A 12,034-nucleotide genomic window follows, 5' to 3' on the forward strand; every position below is an offset into this window, starting at 1 on the left:
CCACGCCGCATTGATGGGTAATTCATGCAAAAGGAACCCCAACCAAGTATTGAGTGCATATTATACTGTACATGGACATACTTTTCAGTAATAAAAATAATTTTTATTGGTCTTATGTAATATTCTAATTTTCTGAGATACTGAATTTCTGGTTTTCACTAGCTGTAAGCCATAATCATCAACATTAAAAGAAAGAAATGGTGTGTGTGTGTGTCGCATCTATATGAAATATATGAGTTTCACTTTTTAAAATTAATTACTGAAATAAATTAACCTTCTGAAAATAATCAATTAAATTTTTGAGAGATAAATATATTACACACGCACGCTTTATTTTTTTTTTTTTTTTTTAAATAAAAACAGCAGCTAGTATGTCACATTCTTGAGCCCCATTTTATCAGCCTGGTTTACAATAAAAGATAAACCAACACATAAAATATTTGATTTCAAATGTAACAGATGCTTAAACACCCCTGGAGAATACTGTCCTTCTTATTATACAAAATGTATGTTGCCTGCAGGTAATACAAGAACAGTCCAGGTGCCCAACGTATCTCTCTAAGCACTCATTAGCGGTAACCATATGGAAATCAAAATTATGACTAAAGTGATAATTTTATCTGATGTAAAAAGAGAAAGAACATTATTTTTTATTGTTTTAAAAAAAAAAAAAAAGTATCTGACAGAAAGGAGAAGCAGCAAAGTGATTAGCTAAGCTCTCTATCACTCTGATTTCTCCTTCTATCGGCATGCATCTTGTCAGCAAAATGATCAGATCCATGTGCAGTTTCTTCCTCCCCTGCTCTGATATACAGAGACAGCAAAAAGCTTATACCATGTTAAATTCATGTAGTTACAATACACAGAGACATAGTTTTTTTAATTTTGGATAGCGTAGGGAAGTTAGACCCTTTGTAACAAGGACCTGACAGAACAATTTTACATACATAATCAATGAGATGCTTTCACCTTTTTCGTAGTAACATTTTATTTTCAGCCCTGCAGCAATACAGGTTCACTTACACCACTAAATACAATAGTGCAGTGGGGGAAGATTCCTGTATTTGCATCGCTGATGTGGAGATCAGTCAGGTATTTTTTGTGGCTATTGTGGTGTGTGCCCTAGTGTCCAAGCATTCATTACCAAAAAAAAAAATGTAATATATATATATATATATATATATATATATATATATATATATATATATATATATATATATACTGTTCTTTTAACCACTTCTGGACATGAAAGATTTACCCCCTAATGACCATGCCATTTTTTTGCGATATGGCACTGCATTCATTTAAATGACAATTGCGTGGTTGTGCGGCACTATACCTAAATAAAATTGATGTCCTTTTTTCACCACAAATAAAGCTTTCTTTTGGTGGTATTTGATAACCGGTGTGATTTTTTTTTTTTGCGCTATAAACAAAAAAAAGAGCAAGAATTCTGAGAAAAAAAAAATTATATATATATATATATATAAATAAAATAAATTTTTTTTTTATTTTTTTTTTTAAATATATATATACACACACACACACAACAAAAAAAAAAAATTAAAGATCAAATTTTTTTAGCATTTTAGGCCAATTTGTATTCTGCCACATATTTTTTAATAAAAATAAATCCCAAAAGTGTATTTTGATTGGTTTGCGCAAAGCCCAGGTGAGATTGCCAGCCCCTGATGACATCAGAAGATGGATGAACACTGCTGGATTGCTGGGCATGTCAAAGGACCAGGCCCAGACTGGCTATAGGGCACACTGGTCATTTGCCGAGGGGGCTGGGGTCACCTGGGCCACATGTCCCAGGGCTGTCTTTAATGCAGGTGAGAACAGAGGTGCTGGAGCAATGAGTGGCAGAGATGGAGCAGTGAAAACAGTAATGCCTTGTACACACGCATCGATAGTTGGCCGTGAATTTTCGGCCAATGTCCGATCGGCCGATTTTCGGCTTGTTAGTATGATGCTTTCGACAACCAACTGCGACTTTTCGGTCAAACAAAATCTGGTGCGCAGGCTATAAAATTTTTGTTGGCCGTCAACACAACGGCCGATTTTCCGTCAGTCAGTACAGATTTCGGCAGACAAAAGTCAGATGAGCAAGACTGGGCATGCTCAGAGAAGAAAAAACACACGGAAAGTAAACCAGAACATGACATCACTTCTGCAGTTGGTTGTTTTTGGCCGAGAAAATTTGTGTGCAGTCTAGAGCACTTTTCAACCAACACGACAACACTGAACAAAAGACGGCCGATCGGTCGGCCGATAATCGTTGTGTGTACGAGGCTTAAGGCTGGATTGAACTGGAGCAGGATGAAAAGCAAGGGTCGCAATGGGTGTCCAGTGGACATCTTGGCTGTGACTGTGAGTGCCGGAGGAGAATGGTGATCCCGGCTGGAGGAGAGAGGGAGATTGAAGCTGCAGGAAATGCAGCGGGAGGGTGGTGAATAGCTCTGGATTGCCTTGGCATAGAGGCGGTGGTGCAGAAGGCAGCACCTCCAGGGATGAATGCAGCAGACAGCTGTAGTGGTCTATCTGGTGCAGAGGGATCAGTGATCATATGTTGCTGTGGGGGTTTGTTAGATGTCATGTTCCCCTGTGCCTTTAAGTTATGTAGCAGAGATGTCAGGCCTGAACTAGCACTGGGATGTTGGGGTGGAAAGCCAAGTTGCATGGGGGCACTGATGGAAACAAATAAGCTGCGCAGATAGGCACCAATAATCAGGATACCGATGATTAGTGCCCTGATTATCTGTGTACATGTCCCCGGCTCTCCTCATGTTGTGACAGTGCGTGAGAAAAGGAATGCCGATAACCAGCAAGTTTGTTTACATGTGATCAGCTGTGATTGGACACAGCTGATCACATGGAAAAATGCTGCTGTGATTTGCCCTTTAACACAATCAGTGTCTGAAAGACACAGCAGCCACAGAGTGCGCCAGATGTGCGTCCCAGGGAAGACATCCATACATGTCCTCCCAGAACAACAGAGCCCCACTGGAGCTATCTTTTGGCTATAGAGTGGGTCTGAAGTGGTGAAATATAATGGCTTCTCAGTGTAACATGCCCTGGCCTATATTTTGTCCCAGCCAGGGCCTGGTCCCAGCTGTAGAGGTAAGGTAAGCCTGAGCCATGACAAAGACTGAGGCCCACAAGCCTCCTGTGTGTCACCTGCACAAGGCCCCATACTGCTCCCATACATACACTGGAGCCCAGTCTGCCCACACCCCGTACACAGCAACACAAGGTGCTTTACCTTCCAATATGGAGACGACGATAAGCAGCTGGTCTGATCTGTAGCCCATGTCGGGATCGGGGTGGCAGCACACACAGCCGGGGAGATGGATCAGTCTGCACCGATCAATAGATGAGCTGTCAGCCCCGGTCACTGCAATGAACTGTCACCCGCCGCTGGATGCTCCTTTGCCGCTTCTCTCAGCATACAAACTCAGCGAATCCCCGCCCCTTGACTACCGACTACTTCCGCCAGGCAACCGGGGAACGCTCCAATCACATGGCAAGGCGGGTGAAAGCGAGGGAGGGAGAGTGTTCCGTGAGAATTACCTACCCGTGAGAATTACCTACCCCTCGTCACTTCTAGGTAATTCTCACGGAACAAGAGAGCTGCATCTCTCAGCACAAGTTGCTGTCCTGACTTACGTGTTGTGGAAGCGTGCATTGGCTAAAGGTGGGTCATGTGACGGCAGATTACTCTGCGGCGGAGCCATGTTTGTTATGGGAAGTGGTGCCAGCCTCTGTTAGAATACACAGAGTTGTTGGGGAGTGTACTATACAAAAAAGAAGCGACCAGTAGTTAGCACTGTTGTATATATGTGTGCCGTGATAAAAGAGTGTTTGAAAAAAGTGTGTGTGACGAAAGAACTGAAGTGGCTTTTTTATGTGTAATATGGATTATATATGAGAATGGTGTTTGTGTTATAAGGGGTCCTTCTACTGATTAATAATATAAGGAGACCCTTCTACCAGTAACCAATAATATAGGGGGACCCTTCTACCAGTAACCAATAATATAGGGAGACCCTTCTACCAGTAACCAATAATATAGGGGGACCCTTCTACCAGTAACCAATAATATAAAGGGACCCTTCTACCAGTAACCAATAATATAAGGAGACCCTTCTACCAGTAACCAATAATATAAGGGGACCCTTCTACCAGTAACCAATAATATAAGGGGACCCTTCTACCAGTAACCAATAATATAGGGGGACCCTTCTACCAGTAATCAATAATATAAGGGGCTTCTTCCACTGACCAATAATATAAGGGGACCCTTCTACTAGTAACCAATAATATAGGGGGACGCTTCTACCAGTAACCAATAATATAAGGGGACCCATTTACCAGTAACCAATAAAATAGGTGGACCCTTCTACCATTAACCAATAATTTACGGGGACCCTTCTACCAGTAACCAATAATATAAGGGGACCCTTCTACCAGTAACCAATAATATAGGGGGACCCATCTACCAGTAACCAATAATATAAGGGGACCCTTCTACCAGTAACCAATAATATAGGGGGACCCTTCTACCAGTAATCAATAATATAGGGGGACCCTTCTACCAGTAACCAATAATATAAGGGGACCCTTCTACCAGTAACCAATAATATAAGGGGACCCTTCTACCAGTAACCAATAATATAGGGGGACCCTTCTACCAGTAATCAATAATATAAGGGGCTTCTTCCACTGACCAATAATATAAGGGGACCCTTCTACTAGTAACCAATAATATAGGGGGACGCTTCTACCAGTAACCAATAATATAAGTGGACCCTTCTACCAGTAACCAATAATATAGGGGGATCCTTCTACCAGTAACCAATAATATACGGGGACCCTTCTACCAGTATCCAATAATATATGGGGCTTCTTCCACTGACCAATAATATAAGGGGACCCTTCTACTAGTAACCAATAATATAGGGGGATGCTTCTACCAGTAACCAATAATATAAGTGGACCCTTCTACCAGTAACCAATAATATAGGGGGACCCTTCTACCAGTAACCAATAATATAGGGGGACCCATTTACCAGTAACCAATAAAATAGGGTGCTTCTTCCACTGACCAATAATATAAGGGGTCCCTTCTACCAGTAACCAATAATATACAGGGTTTCTTCCACTGACCAATAATATAAGGAGACCCTTCTACCAGTAACCAATAATATAGGGGGACCCATTTACCAGTAACCAATAAAATAGGGTGCTTCTTCCACTAATCAATAATATAAGGAGACCCTTCTACCTGTAACCAATAATATAGGGGGACCCTTCTACCAGTAACCAATAATATAAGGGGACCCTTCTACCAGTAACCAATAATATAGGGGGACCCTTCTACCAGTAACCAATAATATACGGGGCTTCTTCCACTTACCAATAATATAAGGGGACCCTTCTACTAGTTACCAATAATATAGGGGGACGCTTCTACCAGTAACCAATAATATAAGTGGACCCTTCTACCAGTAACCAATAATATAGGGGGACCCATTTACCAGTAACCAATAAAATAGGTGGACCCTTCTACCAGTAACCAATAATATACGGGGACCCTTCTACCAGTAACCAATAATATATGGGGCTTCTTCCACTGACCAATAATATAAGGGGACCCTTCTACTAGTAACCAATAATATAGGGGGATGCTTCTACCAGTAACCAATAATATAAGTGGACCCTTCTACCAGTAACCAATAATATAGGGGGACCCTTCTACCAGTAACCAATAATATAGGGGGACCCATTTACCAGTAACTAATAAAATAGGGTGCTTCTTCCACTGACCAATAATATAAGGGGTCCCTTCTACCAGTAACCAATAATATACAGGGTTTCTTCCACTGACCAATAATATAAGGGGACCCTTCTACCAGTTACCAATAATATACATGGTTTCTTTCACTGACAAATAATATAAGGGGACCCTTCTACCAGTAACCGATAAATAGGAGGCTTCTTCCACTGACCAATAATATAAGGGGACCCTTCTCTCAGTAAACAATAATATAGGGGGACCCTTCTACCAGTAACCAATACTATAAGGGGACCCTTCTACCAGTAAGTAACCAATAATATAGGGGGCCTTTCTACCAGTAACCAATAATTTAGGGTGACCCTTCGACCAGTAGCCAATAGTATAGGGTGCTTCTTCCACTGACCATTAATATAAGGGGACCCTTCTACCAGTAACCAATAATATAAGGGGCTTCTTCCACTGACCAATAATAGACGGAGACCCTTCTACCAGTAACCAATAATATAAGGGTACCCTTCTACCAGTAACCAATAATATAGGGGGCTTCTTCCACTGACCAATAATATAAGGGGACCCTTTTACCAGTAACCACTAATATAGGGGGGGGCCCTTCTACCAGAAACCATTGAAATAGGGGGACCCTACTACCAGTAACCAATAATATAGGGTGTTTCTTCCACTGACCAATAATATAAGGGGTCCCTTCTACCAGTAACCAATAATATAAGGGGACCCTTCTACCAGTAACCAATAATATAGGTGGTTTCTTCCACTGACCAATAATATAAGGAGATCCTTCTCTCAGTAAACAATATTATAGGCGGACCCTTCTACCAGTAACCAATACTAGGGGGAGCCTTCTACCAGTAACCAATAATATAAGGGGACCCTTCTACCAGTAACCAATACTATAAGGCAGACCTTCTACCACTGACCAATAATATAATGGGACCCTTCTACCAGTAACCAATAACATAGGGGCATTCTTCCACTGACCAATAATATAAGGGAAACCTTCTACAGGTACCCAATAATATAGGGCCTTCTTCCACTGACCAATAATATAACCCTTCTACCAGTAACCAATACTATAAGGCAGACCTTCTACCACTGACCAATAACATAATGGGACCCTTCTACCAGTAACCAATAATATAAGGCAGACATTCTACCACTGACCAATAGTATAAGGGGACTCTTCTACCAGTAACCAATAATATAGGGGGCCTCCACTGACCAATAATATAAGGGGACCCCTCTACAAGTAACCAATAATATAGGGACCTTCTTCCACTGGCCAATATTATAAGGGGAACCTTCTACAGGTAACCAGTAATATAGGGCATACCATCTACCACTGACCAATAATATAAGGGGACCCTTCTACCACTGACCAATAATATAAGGGGACCCTTCTACCAGTAACCAATAATATAAGGGACCTTCTTCCACTAACCACTAACATAGGGGAAACTTCAACCAGTAACCAATAATATAAGGGGACCCTTCTACCACTGACCAATAATATAAGGGGAACCTTCTACCAATAACCAATAATATAAGGGGACCCTTCTACCACTGACCAATAATATAAGGGGACCCTTCTACCAGTAACCAATAATATAGGGGACCTTATTCCACTAACCACTAACATAGGGGAAACTTCAACCAGTAACCAAATATGGCCATCACTGACCTAATGTTTTTTGTATTGGTGCATGTCCCCCATAGAAGAGCCCAGCTACCCATTTCCTTTTCAACCAAAAGCTTACAAATTGGCCTTGAAAGAAGTCAGAGGTAAATGACAAAATTCAGCTACCATAGAAAAAATTTGGGTTTAGGGTTCAGGGTCTGCAAATTTTAGGCTGGCTTCCAGTGCCACTGGGATTTAAATTAAGAGTAGATCCCCAATTTTAAATTGTCACCAGAGCAGAAATTTTCCAATGGGGACACTTGATCATGTGACAACTGTTATTTCTTTCACATTGGAAAAATATCCTCTCACTTCCTGTTGAGTCTACAGGATGGAAAGTGAGGGGAAATCTCTATAAAAAGACATCCAGTAGAGGGCAAAAAAAAAACTGACAGCGGTTTTAAGGGCTGGTTCAAACTGCAAACCATGCGGTCACATGCATTCCGGTTTTGACAGCCCTTTCATTTTAATGGGCTGCCAAACGTATCAAAACGTGGAAAAAGTAGTGCTAACAGTACCATGGGGTTTGGTGGCCACAAACGTAATGCATTTGCAGAATGCTTATGGGGTGGCATTACCAATTAATTGGCACCAGTGCACGCTTCACAGGGGCACTGCGTTCATGTGTGGTGCAGGAAACATGCATGCAGCACACCTTTCCTGCACCATTTTCTGGTGTGAACTGGACCTTGCTATCTCATACGCTATCTAAAATTTAAAAAAAAGAAACGTTTTTTGTTTTTTTTATATTTAAACACTTTAAGATCGCCCGCAGTAAAAATAAAACAGGGGCAGACTGGATCACATACCTGAACGTCATCCAGCCTCTGCGAACTATGCGATCACATGACCACAATGTCAACATAGCTTTGATTCCTACTGTGATGCTGTGATTAGCCCACATCTATCACATGGTACCTGGGCCAATCACAGCACCCTGTACCATGTGATAGCTGTGGGCCAATCATAGCACACAATAGCACATCACAGCTGTTATGAATGTAACCCATTCATGACAGTTCAAAGCATTGCTGTTACAGTGATCATTACTATAACAGCAATTAAAGTGTTAAAAAAATGTAAAAAAAAAAAAAAAAAACCCTCAGAGTGGTAAAGTGTCACTATGGTGGAACTAATTGGAACTTCTCTGATGAAAGTATGCAAAAAAAAAAATATATATATATATATATATATATATATATATATATATATATATGTATATATTTATATATATATATATATATATATATATATATATATATATATATATATATTGTAACAGGAAGTCAGCTAAATCTGGGAATGTAGTCACAGGAAGGAGATACATTTCCACCTGATTTAGAAAGTCCATTAATTAATTTAGGGTGTGGGCTACAGAGCTAGCCAGCAGGAAGTTGAAAGGCCTTCACCTGTTCAGAATGAGGGAGTTAAGGCTCTATAATTTGTTCAGAGAAATTCCTATTGTTTGCTGCCTCCAGAAGCTGTGTCCTGAAGCCATGTGGGCTGGGAGCAGGAGGACAGTCAGCGTGTGCCTCCCGACAGGATGTGTGGGCCTGGGAGAAGACCCCCCGGAGTGATGTGTGCCCGGGACGGTAACCAAGGGTGAATACGTCTCAAAGGTGAGAAGACGAACTGTTGATGTGAAAGAAACAAAGGACTGTGTTGCCCTGTGAAGCTATTATAAAAGGACTATTGAGTGTCCGCTGTAGGACAAGGAAGTCTGCCCGATGGTAGGTTGGAGACAGACACTTAGGCAGGTTCCAGTTGTGAGAAGGTAGCCGCCCACAGAGGCAAGGATTTATTTTCTGTTTTATTTTATTTTGATGTTTTTGCTGCATGCACTGGTATGAAGAAAATTGACCTAATAAACCAAACTATTGTTTTTCAACCACTCCTCGGCTATCTCCCTGTGTGCCGACCCCCCCAAGGGGTCACCCATACGCCTACCACCGAGCTAATCCCTCACATATGGTGGAGGTATGCAGTGGGCATAAGCAGAGATCCCTGCAAGGAAGTGCAAATGTTTGATGAACTTTATCTGGTGCATGAGATTGCACAATCTATGTGTGCAGGAGAGAAGATCCTGACAGAAAAAAAAAAGTGTTTTAAAGAGACAGCGGTCTCAAAATTATTTGATGAACTTTGTTGTGTCTGGTGCAAGTGACTGCACAAACTGTGTGCGCAGGAAAAGAGATCCTGCAAGAGAGAGAAAAACTACATGTGTTGAAGAGACAGTGGTCTGAAAATTGTTTGCTGGACTGTGAAAAATTTGTTTGTGGAGTTATTGAAGATGGGGCGGTCCAAACGCCTGAAAAATGCAAAGATAGATGAAATGAGAGACCGGATTCTATGGATGGAGGGGATGTTACCGTCTGAACCAGCCCCATCCATGCCTAAAGAGAGTCTACTAAAGAGGAAGGTTGTTGTCCCTAGCAACACTGATGAAACTGCTATGGAGACGCAGTGTGCTCAGATGAAAAGTAAACTCAAAATGGAGGAGATGTTGAAACATCTGATTATATCAAATGCAGCTCAACAGCAAGCAAATGCAGCTCAACAGCAGGCAAATGCGGATTTTCAGCAGAGCTTTGCAGCTCAACAAAAGGCTCATCAAGAGAGCATGGCAGGCTGGAAACAGAGACGCCAGCAGCCAATGGAGGCCATCGGTTTGGAGGAAACCGAGTATGTGTGCAGGGCTGAGTTGGATGCCTTGCAACGGAAAATGGAAGAAAAGGAACAAGCCTTGGAATTGCTTAAAATGGAGCATAGAAACTTGCAGGAAACAAATGAACTACTCAAGTCTCATGTGTCACAGTGGGAAGAATCCACTGCTCTTCTTTTGGTCGAGTTGCAAAAACGCAGAGAGACTATAATGGAGAAAGATACCATCCTCATGGAAAAGGAAAGTGAAATTCAGACTTTGCAGAAGCAAAGTATGGCTGATATGTTGGAGTTGCGTAATCAGCTGGAAAAAAGTCTTCAGTCTTTGGGAGCTACAAAAATAGACCTGCAGGAGTCGCAGGAACAGAATGTGGCTCTGAAAGCGACATTGTCTCTCAGCGACAAAGAGAAAAGTGAAAGAGAGGCTAAATTACTGAGTACTGTGTATGAGCTCACTACTTTGAGCAATGTGGTAGATGAATTACGTGCAGACTGTGAAAGTTGGAAAGGTGAAGCCCAACGTTTCCAGCAGCAGTTAAAGGAGAAAGAAGCCTGTGTGGCAGAATTACAGTCTCATTCCCAGAAGCTAGCCAATGAGGTGAAAGCTCTTATGCAGGGAAAAGGAGATTGTGAACATAAGAGGGAAAAAGTAGAGGCACAGCTTCTGGAATCGCAAGTGAAGGTGTCAGAAGGTGAACGATTGTGTGCTAAGCTGTCAGAGAAGGCAAACCGACTGCAGGTTGAGTTGGACAATGTTACAAATCAGCTTTCTCAAGCAGACAGCAAATCTAGAGAAATTGCAGAAGATTTTTCTATCTTGGAATCGCAGCTGCAAGACACGCAGGAACTCTTACAGGAAGAGAGGTGTCAAAGGCTGAGTTTTAGCACAAAGCTCAAACAAATGGAAGATGAGAAAAATGGCTTCCTGGAACAATTAAAAGAGGAGGCGGAAGCAAAGAAAAACCTATCAGAGCAAGTCGCAACATTGCAAGCTCAGATAGCGGTTATGAAAAAACGCATGGAAGAAAGCGTTGGTTCATTACAGTGTGTTGAAGATGTGAAAAAGAAGTTTGATCAGATGCTTGGTGAAGAGAAGAATGTGTCTGCAAAATATGCAGAAGAACGCGCACGTGCAGAAACGGAGGTGCGTGATAACGAGAGCAAAGCCCTGTTCTTGGCTCGCTCTTTGGAGGAAGCTCTAGAGTGTAAGGCTGAACTAGAAAGTGTTAAACAGCTGCGTACAGAAATGGAAGAATTGGTCAGCTCCAAGGATGATGTTGTGAAAAGCGTTCAGGAGCTAGAAAAGTCTAAGCGAGCCTTAGAACAGCAACTAGAAGAGATGAAGATTCCGTTGCAGGAACTGGAAGAGGAATTCCAGGCAACAGAGGATCTGTCCCAAAGAGGGGATAGTGTGCCTGATGCAGTTTTTAAAAGGATCAGTGTTTTGGGGTCTGTCCTGAGTGAGCCTCAGAAATGTGATGACACGTGGCTTGAATCACCCCTTTGGAATAAACCGTTCCTTCAAAAACTTCAAGCATTGGAAAATGTATCATTAGAGCTTCAGCAAACAAAAGAGTTGTGTAAGAAATGTGATGATTTCTCAGTTCAGGCTGAAAACCTAGTGGAGAAAACTAAAGCGGAGAAAACTAAAGCAAGTGATATAAATCTGGGAGAAAAAAGCAAACGCCACCTAGTGGAGAAAACTAAGGCTGTTGGTGAAAACGTGAAGCAAATGAATAAGTGCCTTTCAGGGAGTGTTTCCAAAATGGAACTGGTGAAAGACGGGTGGCAGAAGTTTGATCGTGATCTTGAGATGCATTCCATGTGGAATTCAGATAGAGAAAAGGAACTAGGTGACTTTGAGCGGTCAAATAGTTCAG

The 12,034-nt window shown here is 41.8% G+C and overlaps 1 protein-coding gene across 1 annotated transcript in view; it reads right to left on the minus strand.

The window, feature by feature from the left end:
* Positions 1–3,488, minus strand: part of CEP120 (centrosomal protein 120) — a 273,530-nt gene extending 270,042 nt beyond the window's left edge. Inside the window, exon 1 of the mRNA XM_082243777.1 lies at positions 3,266–3,488. Within this exon, the coding sequence (XP_082099903.1) occupies positions 3,266–3,314 (49 nt within the window). The 5' untranslated portion in view covers positions 3,315–3,488. The remainder of the gene's footprint in view (positions 1–3,265) is intronic.
* Positions 3,489–12,034: the final 8,546 nt, after the last annotated feature.

The sequence above is a fragment of the Pelophylax lessonae genome (assembly GCF_965119305.1).
Source record: "Pelophylax lessonae genome assembly, chromosome: 1".
NCBI lineage: Eukaryota > Metazoa > Chordata > Amphibia > Anura > Ranidae > Pelophylax > Pelophylax lessonae.